We start from the raw sequence: 24,107 nt of genomic DNA, 5'->3' as shown, positions 1-24,107 counted from the left end.
GATTTACCAACAAGAACAGTTTGCTCGGAGAGCCGTGGCTTGTTTGCCCTTCAGCAAACGTATTAGGATCACAGGAGAACTTAAGAGAGAGTTTCTGACCAGACATTTATGTGGACTTTGTCAGAGCCCCGGCTTCAGAGGCCTCTTTCCGTTCTGGGCACAAACATGGAGGTTCCAGTGTGAAACCTTGGGTCCTCTGCTCCAGGAGAGGCTAGGGATAAGAGAATGTCAGCAAGAAGGGCCTGGAGAAGCCAGCTCCGTCTGGGCACCTAATCCCCTATTTGCTTGGCTCTCACTTGCATGAGTTCCTGGACAAAACAAAATTCTAACACAAAACCCAGCACACGTCTCTATTAGGCAACTTTAGTCGCTTAAAAAAAAAAAAAAAGTGCAAATGCAGACTCCTGCGTAAATCTGATTTGCCATGCTAGGCCAAGCTTGTTTTATTACATACATTCTGCATCCTAAGAACTAATAACTTCATATTGTAAACATTAAGCATACAGAGTTAAAAGTCAAGGCCACATTCTATCGTTGATTGTCTCTTTTGTCGTGTATCTTTGGCTGGCCGAGATCAACTCGTAGTGTATAAATGCATAAGTTATATAATTATTATATAAAAAGGAAAAAAAAAAAAAAAAACAAAACATTGACTTGTATACTTCATTCTGACAAACGCACAGCGTTCGCGACTCGACAGGGAAACCGGAGCCTCTGCCTAACCCAAATGCCTCAGTGGTTGCAGATGCAACATCCAAGGAGGCCAGCTCTTACCTGAACCCTGTGGGGACCGGAACCCCCACATTGCGATGAGGTCCCGAATGTTTCTTTTAAATATCAGACAATTCCAGTTAAAATTTTCTTTTGACAAACAAACAAACAAAAAAAAAAAAAAAAGGAGAGATGCATATTTTTGTTTCGGGAATCCTACGGCTTCCCCCTTCCTCCGCTGTGCGGGACTCTTAATACTGCGTTTGGTAGAACACTGACCGATGAACCCACAAGTCTCCTCCATTCGCTTCTCCAAGTGTCTGTACTGTCCTAAGTCCAGTCTCTCTGCTCAGCGCGTGTCTCTCCCAGCCCCGTGGCCGCCGCCTCCTCCTCCGCTCCCTCCTCTTCCACCTCCTAGAGCCCTCCATCTACACCCGCACGCTCCCTGTCCGCACACACGTTCTCAGCCCCGCTGCCCCGCCGGGCTCACAGTCCCCACAACACTGTCCGGGATAAAGCTGGCAGCCTTGGGTCGTCTTCAGGGGTTGGCAAGAGCTGGTGGCTCTCCACCCAATGGAAAGAATCTGATTTCCCACCAAAACAGCCCGTGTCGCTGATTCCATGTGGTCGTTGGTTCATGGGCCGCAATCTCTTTTCTTTCTCTTTTTTATTTTTGATATGTTTCTATTTTTAAATACAGGTAGTTTTCCTCACAATGACATCCCATTGGTGTGTTAGGTCAAGACTGCGTTACTACTGTCCCTTTACTCTCATCCCCCCTTGGCACCAGCAGGACCCCAACTCTCCTCGGAAGTTTGTACACTTCTCAAGAACACTTTCTTTGGCACTTTGTCCTTGTGACATCATACTTCTACTTACAATGTCTTTTACAGGTTTGGTCCACACATGATATGTCTGTATACATTACATTTGTAGCATCCTCTTTCTTCCTGTAGAAATACTCTAGTAATTCCCTCCTACCAAGAGTCTTTGGATCTCTTCCCTGGCTTCCTTCCCCAGCGCCACTCAAGCTACTTCACTCCTCTTGAGGCACTTTTGATTCACGTTCTCCAATAGAGTTTGTGGCAATTTCTTGGTGATCGTATGCTGTTGGGAAAGGCCTCCCTCCCGGCTCTAGTAGTAAGTGCCCAGATGTGAGGGCATGTGGCCGGCCGGAAGCCTCGTGTTGGGGTATATACCTCCAGTTGGCGAATTCCAGTAAGGGTTTGGGGTGGCGAAGAAACTGGACGATGTCACAGGGAGGGCCGGAGGGTGAGGGGCCACAAAGTTCATCTTCTGAGGGTGGGCGTGATAGGAACCCATGTAAGGGAGGTCCGAGGGGTACTTGTACAGAGAGGATTCTGGAGGGTGGGGCTGTAGGGCCTGGGCGATCCCGTGGAAGTCAAACTTGTAGGCGTAGCGCTTCCCGTGGACTTTGGTCATGATATTTTTGTCATAGTAGTAGCGGAGGGCACGGCTGAGTTTATCGTAGTTCATATTGGGTTTGCTTTTCCGTTCTCCCCAGCGCCGGGCAACCTCATCAGGATCGGTCATCTTGAATTCCCCATTGGTGCCTTCCCAGGTGATGCAGTTGGAGTTTGAGCTGTCTGACAGGAGCTCCAGGAGAAACTGCCAGAGCTGGATCTGTCCACTCCCTAGCGAGGTGGGAAAAGGAAACAGGACACCCGTGAGAACAGGCTCCGAGCAGAAGGCATTGTTTCTTCGGTGACAGAAGTGGGTGCTAGTGGTGTTCCACGTAAATCCCTTAGCCCGCCCATGTACCCATTCCTCAGCTGCCGGGGGTGGCCCCAGCTCTCGTCCCACAGCCTTCCTCCCTCTTCTCCAGAAAACGACCCTTGGCTGGACAGGAGTTGTTTCACCCACCCCAGGGAGCCCACGGACGGAGAGGCTGACACCATGGGTGAGAAGCCGATCTCCTTGCCCCAGGGAGGGGCCCACTGTGTGAGCTGCTCGTATTCCGGATCTCCGCACGGGATCAGACCATGGCAAGGTTCTGGGTAAGGCCACTAGCCCCCACAGCCTGACCCCTGCCCTCTCCACTTCATCATCGCCTCTCCCCCAGAAACACACACTTTACTGATCACTTCCACAAGTATATCCTTATCCCAAGCCCTGTGACTAGGGAACCTGACCCAAGGCCAGGATCCCTGGTGACTCTCAGGCAGATCCACAGATCCGAGTCCTTTCCGGAATGCAAAGAATTCCTATGGGGCCAAGTTTAGGTTGGTCCCATCCATTTCTGACTTCCTTAGAAGACCAGCCAAGTCCACTTTGCATTTCAGGGGTGAAAGGGCTTATTTTTCCTATTTTGTGAAGCAAAAAGTGCCATTATGTCGATGGCAATAATGACTTAATACCATTTATATTGGCAAGGTCAAGCGAAATAATAAAAGTCAGATTTAGGAAATGAACTTCTAAAAGTTTATGGAAAAACCTAGAGAATGGAAGTAAACACCGTTATTTCTAACATAACATTTTGCTGGCACCCAGAAAGCAACTCTGTCAAAACTTTTCCTAGAACAGAATTAACCCACTCAGAATGAGGAAGTTTAGAAAAAGGTTGGCTCTTTTTCAAACCAGATCACCTATTTCCAGTACTTAGGCGACTGCATCGTAACGGAAATCTATGTGTTGCCCCCGCATTGCGACACCAGTTGTGTTCAGGAGAGTTTCTTGAAGAAGAACGGTGCGTGGCTGCGAGCCTTTTGGGGGCCAAATGAGACTCCAGCTTCACCTGACATCTCATGTAGTTTGGGGGTGGAGGGACATGGCCAGAATTTTTTTTATCCCATTGGAGACGTGTGGATGTGGCTTTTAGGTTTTAATAAATTCCGAGAGACATCCGGACACGTCGTTCTAGCCACCATGTTATACCACTGTAAGATGATTCACGGTTCCCCACAGGAGAAAAGCATGTAAATATCAACAGCAGTATTGAGCATGGGGAGAAGCTAAGATGTGCTGAACAGAGTTGAGAAGCTTTTCAAGCAAATAAGAGGCAGGTCTTTCCACAGAAACTCCAGCTACAGCACTGCCTTGGGCTTATACCAAAAAGATTACTCTTTATTACACGTTCAGTAAATATCAATAGATGTGATAAAACGATTAAAGCAATTTTAACTGGCAACTCTTCAGGGAACTGATGTTGTGCAAAAGTCAATTATAAATTTGCTTTTTCCTAATTCCTCCCCCGCTCCTTAGCTCCCTATATAAGCTGTCCAACTCGTAAATCCTTGTTTCCACGTTGACTACATGGAAATGGATATGTTTGTGAATTCATCCATACAATAGCGTCGTGAGAAAGGTCAGCCTTTTCTGAATGTGTTCTGGAAAATTATCATTTTCAGTCTTGCAATACATTTGAAATATATTAACAGCTTGTCGTTCATCTAAATGGAAGCCTATGCTTTTTCCGAACCACATAGTCAAACTGTTCCCAATCAAGTTCTGTTGCCCCCAACATCTCATTAACATGCATTTAAAAAAAAAAATACAAAGAATGGTATGAGAAAACCATATGGTTTTAGTATATAAATTGTAACCAAAGGATTACTACTTGAAAAAAATTCCATATCGGACCTAGGAATAGGGAAAAACATGGATTTTTTTTTTTTTGGATTTTTTTATTTAACATTCCAACTTATGCTTCAACATAAACACATAGAGTTGTCTGAAAATAAATATTCTCTGTCAGCCTCCTCCCACAGAGAGATTAATTCCACAGATCTTGCATAAATACACAGAACTTCCTAAATAGCCAGAAAAATACTTGGTATTTATTCAAACCTTGGCAGTGCTCTTAAGAATCTGTCCCTTGCCCATTTCCTTTGTAAACGTGTATAGGAGAGAACCCATGGACAAAACTGGTTTCCCATCTCTCCTGCTCCTGAAGAAATAAAAAGTCAGGGACCTAAATTCATGGCTGAAAATTCAAAGATGAGCAATTTCTTTCTAGACCATTTTACCCAGCAGCCTGAAGACACAGGGTTCAGGCCTTTGAGCATTTCAAGGGTCTATGGCAATCAGAGATCTTTAAACAAAATTTGTCAGCTTCCAAACCCAAGCACAAAAGCAAAAATGGAAAACCAATTCCTGTTTAAGTAAATGTTACAAAATACAACCCAACGTCAAGCTCATTCATTGTTAAATTTAATATTCGTAACAAAATCCGTTGTATTCCCAGTATAGGGCAGGTTTTCTCACTGTGAAAGAACTGTCAAGGATGCACGTGGCTGCTGAGAACTCAGCCAGTGCTAGGTTAACTGAAATCCTTGTGGCCACAAATTTCAGAGCAATTAAAACAGTAACATTTGATGCACGACAACGGTGCATTTTAGAACATACAACAGGGAATCCAAAACAAGGATACCTAAGGTTTAGGAAGCCTTAGAGGGGTCTGGGTTGCTCACTGGCCAAGACAGAAAGTGAAAGAGAAGCTCTTACATTTGGGATCTGCCCCCCCAAGAGCCCTGCCACCTCCCCCCTGGTCCATCACCTTCCTTCTGGAAAACGCTTCACATCTGTTTTCTTGCCCTGTCTTGGTAACAGCCTTGGTTTTATCTAGGATAATTAACCAAATAGCCAGGACTGGTGGGAAGAACAAAGACCTCTCAGCTGTCCTCCCACAGGAGAGCCCAGTGGAATGAAAGGGGGAGGGGTGCAGCCTGAAATAGAATGAATGAATGAAAGGCAATCCTTTAATTTCTAGAAGGAAAGTGGTCTCTTAAAGCAATTAAAGGAAAGAAGAGAAATAACAGTAGCAAAGAGGGTTGACTGAGCAGAAAAGGGCAAAACATCTAAAATGCTTACAAAGCACAGAGAAAAGCAGAGCTGGGAAAGACTCAGCAGCTGTGGGTCCGGTAGGAGAGGTGTCCCCAAAGCGGGGCACCACGACCACCACCTGATGGAGTGGCAAAGCAGGGGGTGCCCAATGAGCACAGGGTGGTAGCCCATTAGAGCCACTTTCTACCGCAGCAGGCTATGCTGCAAAGAAACCCCTGTGCAAGGCCTGGCCCCTCCACCATGTTAGGCTCCAGGCAGCAGGTGCGTCCCAGGGGGAAAACTTTGCCCCAGGCTCTGTGCGGCTCCGGCAGGACTTGGTAGAGGACAGGGCAGTATGGTGGCTGCAAGCTACCACTTCAGAATCGTCACTGCCTCTGAGGACTCCTGGCACTGGCACATGCAGGACCTTGGGCAACTCACCCAGCTCTCCATGCCTCAGTGCCCTCCTCTGTAAAATGGGGGTGATGGTAATGGTACTATCCTGCTGTGCCACAATAAGGATATAGTCAGTACACGAATGTTTGAGCTGAAAATCAAGAGTTTAAAGAGAGGCACACACCTTGCCTAGAGCTATAAGATGACAAAAGGAAGCCAAGTGCCCCCCCCATCTTGTGCACACATTTCCCTGCACACAGTCCCCCGCCCCTGGCCCCCTTTGGCCACGAAGAACAGCAAAGAGTATTTTCAGGGCTGACTGATGGTCACTGAAAGCCTACTATGCACCAGGCACTGTTCTGAACATTTTATATTTATATGTCTTTTTAACCCCCCCCCCCAATCATCTGAGATCCCATTGTGGAGGTGAGGACATTAGAGCCTAGAGAGGTAGAGTGACTTATCCCGCCCAAGGTCAGCAGGGGTTGGAACCCAGACTCCAAGCCTACATCCAAATCACGGCACAAACCATTGCTTTTGGGCCCCGCTTTCTGCACACATCTCCACTCTCCTTACCCCTCTCCAGGTTGTCCCTTCCCTGGGCCTGCAGCTTGGGATGTCCCCAATGGAAGACCAGACACTCCCATCACCAGATAGATGGCAAAAACATCCCTAACACCAGTGTCTAGGTGCACGTGACGCTGGATATGCTTCCTGCCCACCACTGAAGAGTATCCTGTTAGCATCAGGGGAGCCACCCGAGAAAGCACGTTCACAGAAAAGTCAACTTCAGTTCGTTAGAGAAGCTACCTTAAATGTGCAGCGTTCTAATGGGACATAAAGCTGCTGCATGGCTTATATGTGACCCATCACATAATTCTGCAGGGACACACCTCTCAGCAGGAGAAATACAGCCCCTCAAATGCACATCAAATGAGTATCTGGGACAGAGACACTGGGATGCTCTCATTATCCTGCCCACGTATGCACGATGATGTCACCTTTCCATTTAAAACGATTAAGTAGAGTTTGCACTGTACAAAGAGCAAAGGCAGCAATTTTAAGTGATAAAGGATTTATTTATCAGAGAATAGGAAAATAGAATCAAACAGGAAAAGGCATTCTCATTCACAGGAAGATGAAAGACATTCCAGGTTTGGGGTCAGAAGGCCACATGAACACAACTGGACAGGCAGCCCAAGGAGAGATGGAGAGAAGGCCTAATTCATTATAAGCGGGGTAAAATAAATCTTTATCCTCCAGCCCTGAGTGGGGATGTTGGCGCCTTCCCCAGGCCCAGGGAGGATGGTTTTGTGACACAATGTGCAGTCTTCACCCCCAGTGCAGACCTGCCGACCTGCCCACCTGCCAGGCACCGAGGCGTTTTCCCAGTGTCTGAACAGTCGTAGAACTAGATGGAAATCCTTCCTTTCTAGTCTCTTGGCCTTCCTTCTCCAAGCCCTCCTTCCTCCCTCGTGCTTACTCAGGGGCGGCGTAGGATGAGAAAATAAAACCAGACTTGGATGACAGTCAGGGCTCAAATTTCACCTCCCTTCTTACTGGCCGTGAGACTCCGGGGAAGTTACCTAATGTTGCTGGATCTCTGAGTCCTCTCCTGCAGAAGGTACACAATACCCTGTCTGGGCTGTCACTTGGCGGCCCCAGCAACATGAGAGCCTGCCCGGGCATTACGCAGGGTGGGGGGTATTTGTTATTTCACACGATTCTATTAACATCCCCAGAGTGCTTCTGCTTCCATTCCTTTCCTCGTTCTAATCTATTCTGAACAACACGGCCAGATCAGTCTTCCTGAAGCACAACTGATAACAGTCATCTCAAAACATGGTAATCATTTTTAGTTGAACAGTTATAGAGCTGTCATACGTGAGCACAGGTACGAGGAGGGGCCAGAGACCCAGGAACCTTGGCCACCAGTTGGATGCTCACTGAAGGGAACAGAGCCCGTGGCTCCGTTGTAACCACCTGTGTTCATTTCTCCACCAGAACGTCAGGTCTGTGAGGGTCAAGGACAGTGTCTCCTTATTCCCCGCATTCATTTACTCAACAAATAATTATCGAGTGCCTGGTCCAGTTCCCAGGGTGGAGTAGGAAATGAAACAGTCCCTTAGTTCAAATGCCTAAACGCATTTGCTGAACTAGTGAACGTTACCTAAAACCGAATGTTAAAGCTTCAGACACTCAGTAATGATGATATTTCATGTTCTCAAAATATAGATTCCCTTGCGGGGATGCATGCTGATTGAATCTGGACTTTTCCATTCCCAATCCGATTTTGGCCTCAGTGTTTAGGAAATATACATTCCAGCTTGTCCTTGCAATATGCCTGTGTCATCTTGGCATCTGAATGTGCTGTTGAGAATACTAAGCATATGCCGTGAATTTCTGAAGCTGAGGCCAGCACAGCTGGCTTTAATCTGAGTACAAACAAATAAAACAGTTTGGTGGGCACTGAAATGTGATGACAGGTGACGATCCTTGGCAAGTACGGGTCACAAGGGAGCCAGTTAAGAACGCACACTTTCTCCTAGCCTTTAAGTTCAAAATCAGGCAGTGCATTGATGGTGATCCTAGATCTGAAGCCTTACAGTGGAAATTAAGGTTCTCCTTTTCAAGATATTACTTAATTGGTTTGTGCGATGGGTTCGGTTGTGTCCCCCCAAAATGCCTATGTTGGAATCCTAACCTCCAGGATCTCAGAATGTGACCTTATTTGGCAATAGGGTCTTTATAGAGGTGACCAAGTGGAAGTAACGTCAAGGTAGGTTCTAATCCAATATGACTGGGGCTCTTATAAAGGAAAATTTGGACACAGACAGACACACACACTCAGAGAAGACAGGTAAAGAGACACACAGAAAAGACAGCTATCTACACACCAAGGAGAGAGATCTGGAACAGATCATTCTTCTCGGCCCTCACTTGACACTTGACACTTGGACTTTAGACGTCTGGCCTTCAGCCTGTGAGGCAATAAATGTCTGTTGTCGGAGACCCAAGGGAAGTGATATAGCTTACATTAGCTGATACTGTTCTTTGCGGAAGCTAATGTCTTAATTCCTAATATGATCCATTTCTTCCCACTTAGGCAGATAATCCAATGAGATCTAAACTCAACTTTGTTCAGGTGAAGGGATTTCTCACCAATACAAGTTAATCTTACAAAACAGCCACAGCCCAAACGGGTAACTTAGTTAGGAGCAAAACCACCAGCATGATCTCACCTGGGTTTGCAAGGCGGCTACTTGTTGGTCCAAGAATCTGATAAGGATCTACAGAAAACAAAACAAAACAAAACAGAAAAAAAAAAAAAGAAGAGGAAGTAGTCAAATCCCAGACCAAAGACCGCATCATGACTCGGTATCATGTTGCTGCCGGCATAATGCTGACCCACTTGTGTTTCCAGATTTCAGAGTTGAATGTACCCGTCCCACCCCCCACATACACCAAAGTCACCTAGAACCACTTCCTATATAGTAGGATGTCACATGGAACCTGAGAGAAATTTCTTGCTAAGGGCCTCTTAGCTGGCTGCCAAGTGCAGGTTTGGCTCAGGGTTCCCAACACCCAGCTCTCTAAGTCCCTGGACAGAAATTGGGCCAACGAGATATGTCCCCACGTGGCCCCGGTGCCATGCTGGCCATATTGCTAGGCATACTGGCAATATGACCCTCCAAAGCCCTCCACACTGGACCTGGCAAAATGCCAGCATGCAGCACGTGGCCTGAAGGAGAAATGAGAACTCATCTGTCACAGTTGACAGTTGCAGCCTGCGTGCAACAGAATGTTTTCTCTGTATTCACTACATAGACTTCGGAAATGTTTTAGCAAAATCTCAAGCTATCCCCATTGAATAGACCAATGATTTGGTCCCCATTTTATATATGGAGCCATGATAAAGAAGATAAAATCTCATTAATTTCATGTAGGAAGTGACACATTTTAGAAATACGCGCACTAAATCTACTTCTTTTTTGATGGACAGCAAGACTGAAAACATACCTAGCTGAGGACGCTGGTCTTCGGTTTTGGGCACTGCGGAAGGAGACGGCTGAGCAGCTGAAAATCCAAAAACAAAGGACAGAGTAGCTGTAACTTCTGTTTAAACCATAAGTCTTTGATGGTGTTATAGCACCATTCCAACAATTATCTTAGTTATTAACATGTCGTCTTACTGTTACACTAAGTCGCATTTAATGGCAAGAAATTTCCTTTCTAATGAAACCAAATGTATAAATTATAGCAAAGAGAGAGAGAGAGAGAGAGAGAGAGAGAGGGCACTTTAAAATATTTTTAAAAAATTATTTATACAACACAGTTTCCAAAACCAGAAAGAAAAAAAAAAAGAATTTGAGAAACAGATTAAAATGAATCATAGTCTAAACGAAACAGAAAAGGGGAAATCACCAGGAAAATAAAGTTACAGATACTTTCAAACATGGCCAAGATTAGGAAATCACCCAGTATTTAATCTGTGCCCAGACATCTCATGAGACTTGCCTTTGTCCTTGTTGAAATACATTACATCATTTGTTTCTTTTTGTTATGGAAGTATGGAAGTAGGCATAACCCCAGCAGAGAAAGAATCATTGCACTTAAAGATCAGTTGCACTTTGTTGCCAATGGAAAAAACACTCTATGCATTGAAAAAGCATAGATTTGCTGCAGAAATTGTTATGTGTTCCATCAATGGTTATCTACTGCCTTGTGACATGCAGACTCAAGCAGCTAGGCCAACACTGTACCTTTTGACTGGGGAGTGGGGTGGCCGTGACTAGTCCAGGCTGATCTCCTGGGTGGGTCATAAGGTAAATCTGCAAAGACAAACAAATCAACTAAAAGATCAATAATGTAATTTATAATAGATATATTCTGTGTTTTTTGTGATTGCCATAATTTTTGTGTTTATTAGAATAAATACTGTGGATGGAAATTCAGTAATCCATAGAAATACTAAACCTATATTCCATTAGGTTTGGGGTTTGCTTCGAAATTATCATTTTGTTTAGTCTGTTGATCTAACATTTTCACCCACTGATCTGACAACTCTGACAGATTCTTGCAGTTTGCTGAGTCTTCCAAAAAATCTTCCTACAATCATCATAGCTCAAGACCATATTGAGTTTCTCACAATCTACGTGGACCTGCTTCTACCTACAACTGACTTGAATTCACCCCTTTGTTATTTTCATGACTCATGCAGACCAAGGCTCACAAATTTGTAAGTCCACCAGTTCTTGCTCGAGGACTGCCCCTAAGTCCACCAAACCACACTCATGTTCTTTCTCTTCTTCTTCCCTGGAAACGAGCATGCCCACTTATCCTCTTACTGGCCAGCTGCCTCTCTCTGTGACCCCTCATTTTCTCTTTAATAATCTCACCCAGTTATATTAAATCAGTCTTAAGTGTCCTGTTCTTTTTCTATGTAAATATCTCTTCCTCTAAATGAAATTAGAATTTCTCTAAAAGAACTGCATGAAATCAATCACAAGACAAATAATATTGCATGTTAACAATGAGCATAGGAGCTGAAGCCTAGGGGCGCCTGGGTGGCTCAGTCAGTTGAGTGTCTGTCATTGGCTCAGGTCATGATCCCAGAATCCTGGGATGGAGCCCTGCATTGGGCTCCCTGCTCAGTGGGGAGTCCGCTTCTCTGTCTGCCCCTCACTCTGCTCATGCTCTCTCTCTCTCTCTCAAGTAAATAACTAAACGTTAAAAAAAAAAAAAAAAGAAGCTGAAGCATAAGCCAGTAATTTCTTTGTATTTCCAATGCATTATCATTTATCTCCTAAATCATCATTGCACTTCGCAATGCAAATTTAACTATACTTCTGTAACCTCAGCACAAGTTCTATTAATGATTATGAAGATTTTAAGTCATTTCAAGGTTCTTTCGAAAATATACTCCAGAACATTACCATGCATATTCTTACTAACTGTGCATACATGAAGTGATTTCTACACAAAATCCCATTAGAGATCCACTTGAAAACTATGTCTTCTTGGATTGATGGGGACTCAGTTCAATGCCATGTGTCATTCTGAGCCAACTGAAGGACACAGTCAGATACTTCAGCACACCTGGATATTGCTACAAAATCCCACTCAGAGGGCAGGGCAAGTCAATGAGTTTAAAGCCTCTCTTTAAACAGATGAGTTGGCCCTATTTTAGATTGGTAATCTGGTGAGCCCATCTTCAAAAAGTTTGACTGCATTGCTAAAGATGCATCTCTCCTTATTTTCAGATCCCTAAGAGAATACCACTGAAATGCAACGTGAAATTCAACCCAGAGTTGCCTTAATTTATTTGGTCTGTCTGGCTACAAGCAACTCGACCAGTGTGGTCTCTGAAATCCTACCCTCTATAGCGCTGGTTAAGTAAGATGATTTTTTTTTTTTAAACTGCTATTGCTCACCCCTCCTTCTCTGCTGGCATTTTTGCAGTTTGGACCAGAATCTTTTCCCACTCAGCTCCTCAGAGTCTCACTTTTCTGGTGCTGGGATTGCACATGGGAATTAAATCTGCAGCTGCTATCAATTTACAACTGAATTTCAACTTAAGTCTCTGGGAGCCCTTTGTACACAGAACCTTGTCCAATTGCATTTATTGCATTTTGTCTTTAAAAAACTGGTCAGCCAGGGTTTCAGTGTCAGAACGTCTCAGAAGGAGACCAGTCTACTTGTCTACTAGAGTCAAGTCTATATATAGTCTGCTATGTATAGTTAAGTCTACTATAACAGCATTGAGGTGAACTCAGGAGGTGACAGGCACATCTTGACAAGGGGCTTCTGCTGACCAAATGAAAAAGCAAGACAATACCGAAACATGTTCTAGATCCTAGATCTCAAAGTGTGATCCGCAAGCCAGCAATGTTGGGAACATCTGGGAGCTTGGGAGAAAGGCAGAATCTCAGTCCAGAGCTACTGAATCAGAATCTGCATTTTGACAAGATCCCAGGTGACCTGGGAACACACTGAATGTGTTTGAGCAAACATGTTCTAGACAATTTCCAGTACTTGTTTCTAGGCGGGAATCTGTGTTCCTACAGATAGGGATCTCAGAACTACTATCTGAGTGTATCAGTACAAGGGAACAGAAGCGTGCAAAGAGCTCTACTTTGGGTCTTTTTCACTGGAGGGAATGCAAGAGAATGAACAGCAAATGTCAGCAGGCTGGTCTCGTCCCACCCTGAACATAAAAGCGTTGCTCATGAAATTGTGACTGGAAAAAATTAAACACCCAACTACCAAGAGAAAAATATTTTGAAACCCTTTTTTTATAAATCCTTCTTAGGATATATAACCATGTTCCATCCTCCCTTGAAAATAAGTCAGGACCTAAATAACACCAAGTCTGATTTTTAGCCAAGAATTTGTGATGTTTATATGAACGATGATTAACATGTTCATAAACATATTGCCATGGAAGATAAGTAGGCTTTTGTTTTCGTTCATGAAATTCTGGTCCTGTGCTTCCTTATCAGCTACCGCTCACGCGCTGTGGCATTGAGCCTCCCTCCTGTGGGAGGGGACACTGGGCAGGACTGAATGGAGCCACACTGGGACAGGAGGCCACGGCAGGGACCCCTCCAGCCACACCACCCCGCAGCATGGCTGCTGCTGGGCAGCTCTCCTCTTGGGCTGCTTGAGAAATTAGGACTCCACGAGCATTTGCCATGTGTCCCTTACTAACATTAGGACACAGAACTTCTACTAAGAACAGATTTTACATTTAATTTTTGGCATTCGGTTCAACACATTCTCCATCTCTCTTGAACTGTGTGATCTTTGAGGTAATTAACTCATACACTTGGCAGAAGGTCCCGTGTCAGAGAAGGCTGCTTTCTGGCATTGGGTCTGTTATCTTTTCTGTAACAGGCTGTGTATTTAGAAACCAAAATTTATAAAAAAGTGTTTGGGAGCAGCTTAGAGTTACCAAAGAAGTGTGTTTTATGCCATGATCCAGATTAAAAAGCACAAAACTGAAAATACGGAGTTTGACCGGCATTGGGTTCCTCCATACCAGCACCTTGATTTATCTCTTGGGAGCTGGGATCAGTTTCTGCTCCTCCACACCCACTCCCTTCCCTGGGCATCACTGAGTCAAGAAAACATGTATATTCTACTCTCCTTCCTACAGGGTTAAGTCCACCAAGTTTTGTATTCTGTTTTCATCAAGCTTAAAGATGAACATCCACTAGCCCTCAGGACGTCCACCCGCCTACTTTATTTTTAATGGACCAGAACTTGGACCACAGGAGAGCTCGTCTGCATTCTGCAGGATCCATGCCATGTTTGCAAAGCAGAGCTGAAGGGCCCTAGCTGGGCTGGGGGAGGGAGGGAAGGATGAGATCTGCCTGCTGTCAATGAATCTAGAAGCTAATGAGAAGACAGAAAGGCAGCCAGCTATTGCCCAGCACCAGCCAATAAACCCCTATTCAATGGCAGGAAGTTTTGGAGTCAACCCTAATGTGATTAAGTCACTCTCCCTTGTTTTCCTCCAGACCATCCTCCAGGGCTTCTAAAATCCTCTATCAAAGACATGGAGATCTGGGAACATCTTGTATTCCTTTGCCTCCTAGCTGTGTAGGTTGGTCTGGTAGGTCTAGCCAGGGAGAACACAAAGAGTACATTTTTAGCCATGAGCTGGGATATAGGCTTTGCATAGCACCTGATGTAGGAGAATGTACATTAGCTGCATTGTTTTTCCACTCGACTGGTGACACCAAACGTCACCAAGTTGTGAACTCCAACCACGAATCATTTAAGAACCTGAGAAACCCCTGAATATCACCAGCTGAAAAGTCAAAGTCAAGGCTGCATTTGCTGGTTCAGCCCTCCAGTCTCTTTTGAGCACATCCTAGATGCGTGTCATGATATGTGGACTGTGTGCGGATGGAAGAGGACAGACGGGATTTCACAATGTCCCTGTCGGCAGACACCAGAGCTTTCCTATAAACTGCCCATAAGACGCCAGGTGGGGTGACACATCACGAGGTCAAAAACCAGGATGCATGGTTTGATGAGTCGGACCTGTCTCTTTTACGTCACTTGAGACCCCAAGGGGCCATGGCTCCAAAAGGCATGTGTTCAGCAAGGAAGGAGGGTACTTACAAGGGTACTTACAATAGAGGTGGAGAAAGGGCTTCTGGTAGTTCTGACACAACTCAAGAAACATGAAACACCATGTAATTATGACCATGAAAATAGAACGTAAAATGATACACCTCTGTGCTAACACTTTATAAGAGTAGGGGAGAAAAGGCTCTACATGTTAACTGAGCAACGGGATGATGAAAGAGGGTGCATTTTGAATCAGGAACGTTTGGACAAAGCAAATAGGAGCAAGCCTGGGAAGAGAAGGGAGAGGCATGAACAAAGCAGTGAAACATCCATGTGTGCATTCGTTCAAGGTCGAGCCCTGCCTCCGCCTAGTAGAGAAGTCACTCTCTTCTCCAAGGTTAAACCCCTGAATCTGCCTTTCAGCAAACAGTGTTGGGTCTGATTCAAACTCTTTATAATCATATCCCAATATGTGTGTATCTCCCCTGGCATTCACAGTAGCAGTCATCCAGACAGATACTTTTGATAGAAACTGAGTCTCAGAAACCTACTTTACTGGTACGGAGATACGGAGCTGTGATCTCTTCCAGGTCATGGACCATGGCCCCAAGGCAGAGCCTTATCAGATATGCAAGGTGCATCTGACTTTGCTGCCTGTCCTCCCCCTGACAAAGCACAGAGGGGTGTCCCCGCCATCACCTCCCAGCCTCCCCTTCTCTATATACTTGGGAGGCCGTATCTTCCAAATATACTATATCGTAAAATACAAAAAGGATACACTGTCCTTTGTAGCAATGAGCAACCAGCTAGCTGGTCTGACCGTTGGGCTGCACCAGTGGACTTGGCCAGTGTTGTGATCTTTTGACAGATCTCCAACTAGCTCACAATCCCTGGATTTTGCACCTCAGTCAGGGGCACCTACAAGGCAGCTTCAAGCAAACAAGGAAGCAAGCAAACAAGCCCCGAACCCTCATTTTAGAAAGCTTCTATTTTTTTTAAGTTTGGATGGAAATGTTTTTTAAATGCTCACAAAACCATTGTGATTTCCCTACACTTCCATTTTCCCAAGGATGCATTTATTAGAGGTAAATGGTGGGGCTCTTCATGGTCTAGTTCACTCTAGACCCAGGGTCTTGTCCTCACTTAAATGGCCTGGGAAGTCTCTACCAGGACAGAGATAACCAAGCACTCTGGCCAAGCCTTTCCAAGTGTTCCCCAGGAGAAGAGCAACAAAGCCCTCCTCCGAGGTTTGAGAAAAAGATAATCAGCAGCCTGATGGCACTAAGGTGGTAACAGGGCAGTGTTGGGGTAGGAGAGACTCCGAGAAGCTTCGTAGCTCACTGGTCCCCAGTCTTTCTCACTGGAAAGACACGGTAGTGCTAAGCTTAGTGCCCTGGATATATTCAAAACGAGTCTTGTGCAGCCTGGATGTGAGCCAGAGGTCAAAGAGTGACAGCTTGGGTCTAGGAAGACATGAGTCTCAGATCCATGAACGGCTATGGAAAAACCAGCCTGCTGTCCTGAATCACCATGTTATCATTGCAAGTCCCAGTGAAGGGACAGAGGTCTACGCTATGCACGTGCTCCCTCTACTTGTCCATCTGCAAACATCTAGTCCTCCACTGGCATGTGGCCCCTCCCTGCAGAGCATCCTTTTCCTTCTACGGGAGGTACCTTTGCAAGCCCTGCTGCTCCTACAGTCTCTGCCATTAGAAGAAGCTCATGTGTGCGTGTCTGTCTCTGGCTCCATGATGCTAGCCCTCATGTGTGTGAGTCCATCTCTGGCTCTAGGTGACTCTACTGAAACATTGAGAAGTTTGGGCAAAACATGCACGTGAGCTTGTGAGCTGGGTCATTTCTACCTCTGTGGCCAGCACACAGGAGGCACTCCCCGGACATCTGTGGAGTAAAGAGCCCAGGTTTCTGAAGACAGGATGCTTTCTGAAGTCTGACCCCCAGAATGTAACAGTGTGCTTGTCACTACTAAGCCTTGGATAATACTTATTTTTTCATGAATGATATGTAAATCAATTACCTACAGAAATCCTCATGAAAGACATAAAGTAAGAGTCTGATGTAAATTTTATCTCTTACATGCTTCTGCCCTGAAGGACGGGCTCCTGTGACATCTGGGGATCCATGCCTAGCGCTAAGGGCATGCCTCGTGCTTCGTGTGCTTCCCCAAGGACAGAAGTCCTTCCATGACCCGGAAAGCAGAGGGACTCCTTACTGCCAGATATCTGAGGACCATCTTTGCCCATCTGTCTTTTAAAGTATCTCGTGAAGGGGCTGATCTGCTTTGAATTCTGCAGTCAAGGACGTTTGGTGTGATCTTTGAATGAGAGGATCTGACCGAATTTAGGCTCCTAATCCACAGAGGAAGAATGAGACTGCTCAGGACTCTCTTCAAGACCCAGGATCCGCTCCCTCTGACTCACGTGACTTAGGTCACGGATCTCACGGGCCATCCTGGGATGTCTTTCAAGGAACAGATCACACAGGGGGGTTTTCGTACCTGGCCTAGTTGTAATTCTTTGCGTGGCTTCAGGATATACTGAAGTATTTGGGAATATAAAAGCTGCACCCCCTGCAGACAAAAGGAAAGACAAAACATGTGAAGGTCTGTTGTGGTTGTTGATCTCAGCAACCGTGCCAAATCGACTTTGCCCTATGACACCAAAGGAAGGCGTCCCCCTCGAGCCGGCTGTTCCAGACTTTGGGGAGGAAGGGACAGACACAAGGGGCAGAAACTGATTCTGACTACAGAAGTGGGTGTCAAGCTGTCCTGTGCCCCATTTGTAATAAAGTGTCTCGTGTTTTGATCTTACGGCTTCTTGCTAAAGCCCATCTGTGCGTCCTCCTCCCCCGCCAGCAATCTCATTTTATTTAAAAAAAAAAAAAAATTCTGTGGTGCGTATTTTTATTTTTAAATTGCATAAAAAATCCACAAAACATTTGACAGAGCCCTTGGAAAGTCATACCAAAAGATTATAAATATGTTGTCAAAGACTATATGGATCTTATTAAAAATGATTCCCCATCTCTATTCAAATGCATGCTTCCCCATCTCTCTCTCAATCAATGCCCCTGTCGTTAGCAGAAAAAAATTCCCTTTCTGTAGTCTGGTCCATTTGGAATTGGCTGTCCTTTTCTTCGATTGTTCAATGTTTCATAGTCACGAAAGTAAGGAAAACAGAGCCTTCTTGAAACTTTCCCTCAGTGTTATGCATTTTTTAAAACAACTGCAAAATTATCAGAAAGTGTGTATAGCTCAAAGGTGTTTCCTAAAAGAAGGAAATTACTTTGTCTAAGTTATTTGTTATTTCTGGCCACAAGGTCATTAATAGGCTGATGTGTGTAACCTCCGTTGAAAAAGCACAAGACTGACTCGAAGCATTTTTTTTTTCTTACTTCACATTAAAAGCACAATGTTCTGAATGTTGAGGACCAAGATTAAGCAGCAATTTCATTGTAACACTCAGACCTAGACTCACACACAAGACACATTTTAAAGTAAACTGGCGAATGGTTGGAACACGGCTGTACCTCCACGTGAGGCTGGCCATGAACTGGCTTCTTTGCTTACAAGCCAGTGACCCACACCTTGCCAGAACATGCAGGTTTTTCCCCTAGCCTGGGTGGTGGCAGAGGGTCCCCACAGGCTGGTACAGTGGGGTAAGCAGCCTGTGGCCATGCTTCTACACTGGTCTTTATCAAGAGGGAGACAACGGAAGCCAGCCAAGAGCACATTCATCTGCAGAAAGCCAGCTTCTACTATAAGGGGAGGTGGGGGTGGAGGGGAAGGTTAGCCGGGACAAAGCATCCTGTTAAAGTCTATCAGGCTCAGGCAATACACAAAGAGAATGCAGAATCTGTGGTTAGAGATAGAATAGCAGGGATTGGGTTAGCCACTAATTTCATATCCTCCAAAATTATTATAGCTTCCCGTTCAACAAAAGTTCACCAAAAGTAACACATGAGCTTTTCTTTCTACTACTGCCTTTTGCAAATGTCCGAAGTCTGTGCAATAAGACTAAAGTCAAGACTAGTTAAATATCCTAAAACGTTTCCTAAATGGGAAAAATAAAACTTCTGCTTGTCCTAGTACACATTCCTTGAAGAATAAAAAAAGAAAAAAAAAGAAGAAAAGAATACTAAGGGTCCCCTCATATCAAACATGCTTTTAGTCTCTATAGTCGGCACAGCATGTATTTGGGGAATAATAGCAGCAGATTATAATCCAGCAAACTTGAGCTAAGGCTATGGCTAAAGGCTAATTCTGCACATCTCAAATCCTTTGATCGTCCTAGGGAATGGGCAGTGCTCAGAAACCAGAGGGCGCCCCCTGCCTGTAGGCTCTGGTACCTCCCGCAAGAGCCTCCTGCCTTCAACCATCCTCTGGGTTCTGCCTTCCTGATGAGCTGCCCATCTCGCCTGCCATCTTGAAAGCATGCAGCCTGTGGACAAGAGCCTGCGTTCGTCCTGTGGGCAAGGGGCAGGGCCAGCATTACCTGTGTTTCTAGCATGCATTAACCGTGGAGAGTTTTGTAAGGCTTTATCAACATCATCTGAAGTCAAATGTGGAAGAGGAGCTACAAAACAAAACAGAAGCAACATCAAAATGAAAAAAAAAAAAAAAAAAGAGAGAGAGAGAGAGAAAGAGAGAGAGAGAGAATTACCTTCCTTTAAAAAAATAAGAAAGAAGGAAGAAAAACACGTCCCCACTCCCGCCCTCATATCCGGGGATGCTTGGAAATCTCTCCATGGCCCTGCTGCTGGTTAGCGTGTTAAACCCTAGGTGGGCCCATATTCCATTCAGGGAGTAAGTGATCAGGATGCCAGGCAAAGCATTTACACCAGAGTTCACACCGCCCCGCTACCGCACCACCTCCGTCTCCTGCTAACCATGCTTGACGTCTGACAAATTAAAGCATGCAGCAAACTTGGTGAATTCATGCCCTCAATCGCCAAGATGCCATTCCCATTCTGTCAGGTGAAGCCACATCTCATGATCCCAAATGGAAACTTCCCTCCTTTTGTGTGCAGGTGGGATCGGTAGGGGACTTGGTTTAGCTTTAGGGAGGATAAACCCCATAATTCCCATGTGGTAGGAGCCTTTCTGTTTCTGTTTCAGTGTGGGGCACCATGAAGGTTCAATCACGTGTGACCAGATAAAGCTTTGGTTCCCTTTGCCACGTGATCTGCTCAATGGAGGGGACAGTGGTGGAGAGAGCTGAAGGCTAACATGAATTTTTGGCTTCTGGGAAAATCACTGGCTGCTTCTCACCATGTTCACCTACATCATGGCCTTGTAAGCAGTTGGTGGTCTCAGACCCTAAATGAGAATGGGTGAGGGCAGGGAGAAGCTGTTCACAGACTGTTGTGAACTCTCTTGGCTCAGGCTCGCCAGAACCAGCACGCCAGTGATCTCGGCCCCAAGCGGGGACCATCTTACTCTCTCTGAGGTAGTGCAGGTGCGAGAGAAGGATGTCAGCATTGTAGCTCGGGGTGAGCCTCTGGAAGTCGTCCTTGGTCATCTTGCACAGTTCCTTCCCATCAATGTTCTGGAACAGCAAGATGTCGACGTCTGGGAGGCCATATTCCTTCACTGCCCACTCCAGCCACTGCCGGACGTGGTCCGTACTCCACAGCGTAGGGTCTGGAAGGGGATGGAACATAATGGATCAACTCCCGAAGACGTATTTCTAGGGCAGAGCTACCTCCCAGGTGGGATCCCCAGCAGCTGCAGATTTCCAGAACAGCCCCTTTTCCCACTGTTTCAGAAGAACAGCCTCCAGCTCAGCTCAGTGACCTGTCAAAAGAAGGTGATGTGGGGGAAAGACAAAAAAAAAAACACAAAAAACAAAAACGCCAACTGACTCACATGCAGTGATCATTGCCTTTAAATTGAATTGTTCTGGAATTCTAGGATTATTCACACCATTGTCCCTCTGGTTGTTTGGAAAATCTGAAGTTTAATATGGGGACAGGTTGTTGTTTTTTTTTTTAATTATTTATTTTTTTCCACTTTTTTCACTCTTATTTATTGATTTAAAAATGAAAAAAAAATATGGCAACATTTTTTCCTTATTAAACCAGGGGCATCTTTATATGAAAATAAAAACTTCAAGACACAAATCAGGAAAATGTTTACTGTCACACACAAAAAAATGTATTTGTACAAAATACTGGAAAAAATAGCCATAAAATTGTTAATAGAGTGGAGGTAAACCAAAACCCCAGCACCTCCAATGAGCTAGTATTTCTGAGAGCTGTCAGTTCCTTGCTTTTCCCTCAGAAAATTTGGTTTTGCACCTACCTGGCACCTTCAGGGGAGGGGACAGCCTGGGGGAATTTACACCTCACAACATGTTGGCAATGTCATCACATTCTACTGCTATGTGTTGGGGGGGGGTCTGGGTGGGGGTCCCAGAGGGCACAGCCTTGAGGAGACAGAGCAGGCAATCCTTGATGGAAATACACCAGGGACTGTTCCACATGGACACTCTTGGTGGAGGGATATTTAAGGCCCACAAATGCTGGTAGACGGGAGACACCCAGGCAGGAAGTAGGAGTTCAGAGTTTATTTATTTATTTTTTTTAAGATTTTATTTATTTATTTGACAGGCAGAGAGAGAGGAGGAAGCAGGCTCCCTACTGAGCAGAGAGTCCGACTCAGGGCTCCATCCCAAGACCCTGAGACCACAACCTGAGCCGGAGGTAGAAGCTTTAACCCACTGAGCCACCCAAGTGCCCCAGGAGCCCAGAGTTTAAACCCCAGGGTCTCTCAACTTTCTGTAACCTCCAGAGACTGCTTCTCCTTTCTAGATCTGTTTTACATGTAAGAGGAGAGCCTTGACCTTCGTTCTCTGGACAGGCCCTTTAGAGATCGGGCATGCCAAGATGCTCTAATCATAATGAGTGAGAATTTGGTGTAAGGTAAGTCATCCTTTCAAACCACTTCATAGCGAATAGCTCTAGAACCTTGTGTCATCTTACTGATGTTTCAGGCTACCCAAGAATGGGACATGTGTGCTATTGGAAGATATTTCAAGTTTGCAAAAGTAAATAGCAGTTATAGTGAGAAACAGCCAGAGAGTCACGCCACCAGAGTTCTCACCTCTTCCCTCCCTTCCTTCCTTTTTCCTTCTGTCTCCCCTCTTCTGTCTCTCTCTCTTCATATCTATTTTAATTGAAAGAAATAACTTCAAATCCAATGGAAGCCATCTCCTTGCTCTCCCCTCCTGAACACTCCAGAAAAAACCACCATTCTGAACTTAATACAGTCATCATTCCTATGTGCATTTGAATACTGTTGCCATATCAACTATGTGTACTGTCTGTGCTTTTAAACTTAACATGAATGATATCTGAGTTTTCAAAATGTGTCTAAGTTCATCAATGTAGGACTATTCAATCAGGTAAGCAGCTCTTGGGCCCCCAATTTACTGACCAGTGAACATCTGAGTGTCCATCTCCCCATGCACATGTGAAGGCATCTGCTTTGGTGCACACTGAGTCTACACTGGGATCACATGGAGAGGGAAGAGCTGAGCCTGGTCTCATCCTGGGAGATCGGAACTATTAAAAGCTCCTCAGGTAATTCTTATGTGCAGGCAAGTTTAGACCATCACCCCAAGGCCTCACTGCTCCAAGTGTGGTCCTGGGATCTTGCAGCATCGACATCATCTGGGACCTGCTTTGAAATGCAGAATCTCAGGTGCCACTCCAGACCTGCATTTTCATCAGATCCTCAGATGACACACTTGCAAGCATGGGGCAGTGCTGGCCTGAAAAGAGGACCTAGATGTAGAATTGTTGAGGTGTAGCGAATGTACCGGTTCAGTTTTTCTGGTTAGGATGGGATGTCCACTGATTTTGTGACACTCACACTCTCAACAAGCAATCAGTGTATATAATCTGGAAACCAAGGAGAGTGCTGGTTCTGTGCCATCTGCAAAACCTGAAATGGCCATGTTGACAGGAAGGTGCGCACATTCCTGTGTAATTCAAACATACGGAACGCTTTGCTAGTCTGTGAAAATGGAGTGTGTACACGGACGGTTAACTTGTTCACCATTGAGTTCAGATGGCTGTTTGCCATTGGGTCAGGATTTGACCTTGGGGGATAAAATGGTCAAAACTCCAGATGGTTTTTATAGAAGGTCTTCTCTCTTCTCTCTTCTTTTTCTCACAACCTGTCATAATTCCTCATTATACAGATACAGATCATATTTAATCATCCCCAATTCAAGCCTTCATGCCCCTTGGTTCTGTGTGGAGGACAATCATGGCCTCTCAGACAGAGGATCCTCTTATCTGCCATGCTCCCCAGGTCATTTTTCTTAAACCCCACCACCATCAGCCAAACCTTTCATGATTTTGTTTTGTCTTGGCCTTTAACAATGTAGAAGGACTATTTTTTTGGTGGGGAAGGGGAGCTGGTACCTACCTCCTAGAAATCAGTTCATTCTTGGAATGCATTTTCTTCTCTTAATGGTTGAACTAGATATTCTAAAAATGATATATAAACATCTTCCCGAAAGTCATGGGCTTCATGTTCAAATGGTAAAATGACATATTAGGAAGACAGCCAAAAAAAGAAGTTTCTTTGGTCCCTTGGTGTGCTACTAATTGGTTTCCTTTGCTAAGCCCAGGGCTGTCACGGCTCATTCAATTTTCCTTTTAGGGACTCATGGGCAAGACCCCAGGGACCAATTCCTGACCTGCATTGTTCTTATTACAAACATTCTTGCTTTGGGTTGGTGAAACAGCCATTCTCCTGTACTGCTGAAATAACTATAAATTCCTGCCTCCTTTCCAATGAACAATTCAGCAATACATTTGAAACGTCTTTCCAAAAAGACGTGTGCTTCGTTTCTGAACTAAAAATTCCACTTCTAGAAATTTATCGTAAGGAAATAATAGAGGATGTGCGCAATGATTTATTTTCAAGGATGTTCTTTGTAGTGGTGTTTATAATAGCATAACATTGGAAACACCCTAAATGTCCAACCAAAGAGAACTAGTTATGTTGTGGCACATTTAGGGATGTTCCTGTGATACTTGGAAACTAAAATTATACCATTGAATATATTGATAGGAAAAAATGCTCAAAGTGGATTAAATTTAAAAGT

General features: G+C 44.9%; 1 protein-coding gene across 6 annotated transcripts in view; it reads right to left on the bottom strand.

Annotated features, from left to right (window-relative positions):
* Positions 1–409: 409 nt before the first annotated feature.
* The window catches only part of ERG (ETS transcription factor ERG), a 241,056-nt gene continuing 217,358 nt past the window's right edge, over positions 410–24,107 (bottom strand). For 5 of the 6 annotated variants that reach the window (XM_004762164.3, XM_004762165.3, XM_004762166.3 and 2 more), the window contains 7 exons: positions 20,426–20,629; positions 19,482–19,562; positions 17,486–17,557; positions 10,653–10,721; positions 9,910–9,966; positions 9,132–9,179; positions 410–2,366 (listed from right to left, as the gene is read on the bottom strand). In XM_004762164.3, coding sequence (XP_004762221.1) covers positions 1,846–2,366; positions 9,132–9,179; positions 9,910–9,966; positions 10,653–10,721; positions 17,486–17,557; positions 19,482–19,562; positions 20,426–20,629 — 1,052 coding nt within the window. In that variant the 3' untranslated portion in view covers positions 410–1,845. The remainder of the gene's footprint in view (positions 2,367–9,131; positions 9,180–9,909; positions 9,967–10,652; positions 10,722–17,485; positions 17,558–19,481; positions 19,563–20,425; positions 20,630–24,107) is intronic. The other variant, XM_013061285.2, reaches the window with a different exon arrangement.

The sequence above is a fragment of the Mustela putorius genome, unplaced genomic scaffold (genome assembly GCF_011764305.1).
Source record: "Mustela putorius furo isolate JIRA1106 unplaced genomic scaffold, ASM1176430v1.1 tig00000765_pilon_pilon_pilon, whole genome shotgun sequence".
NCBI lineage: Eukaryota > Metazoa > Chordata > Mammalia > Carnivora > Mustelidae > Mustela > Mustela putorius.
The sequence above is the reverse complement of the archived record's forward strand: the minus strand, read 5'-3'. Positions and strand labels throughout refer to the sequence as shown.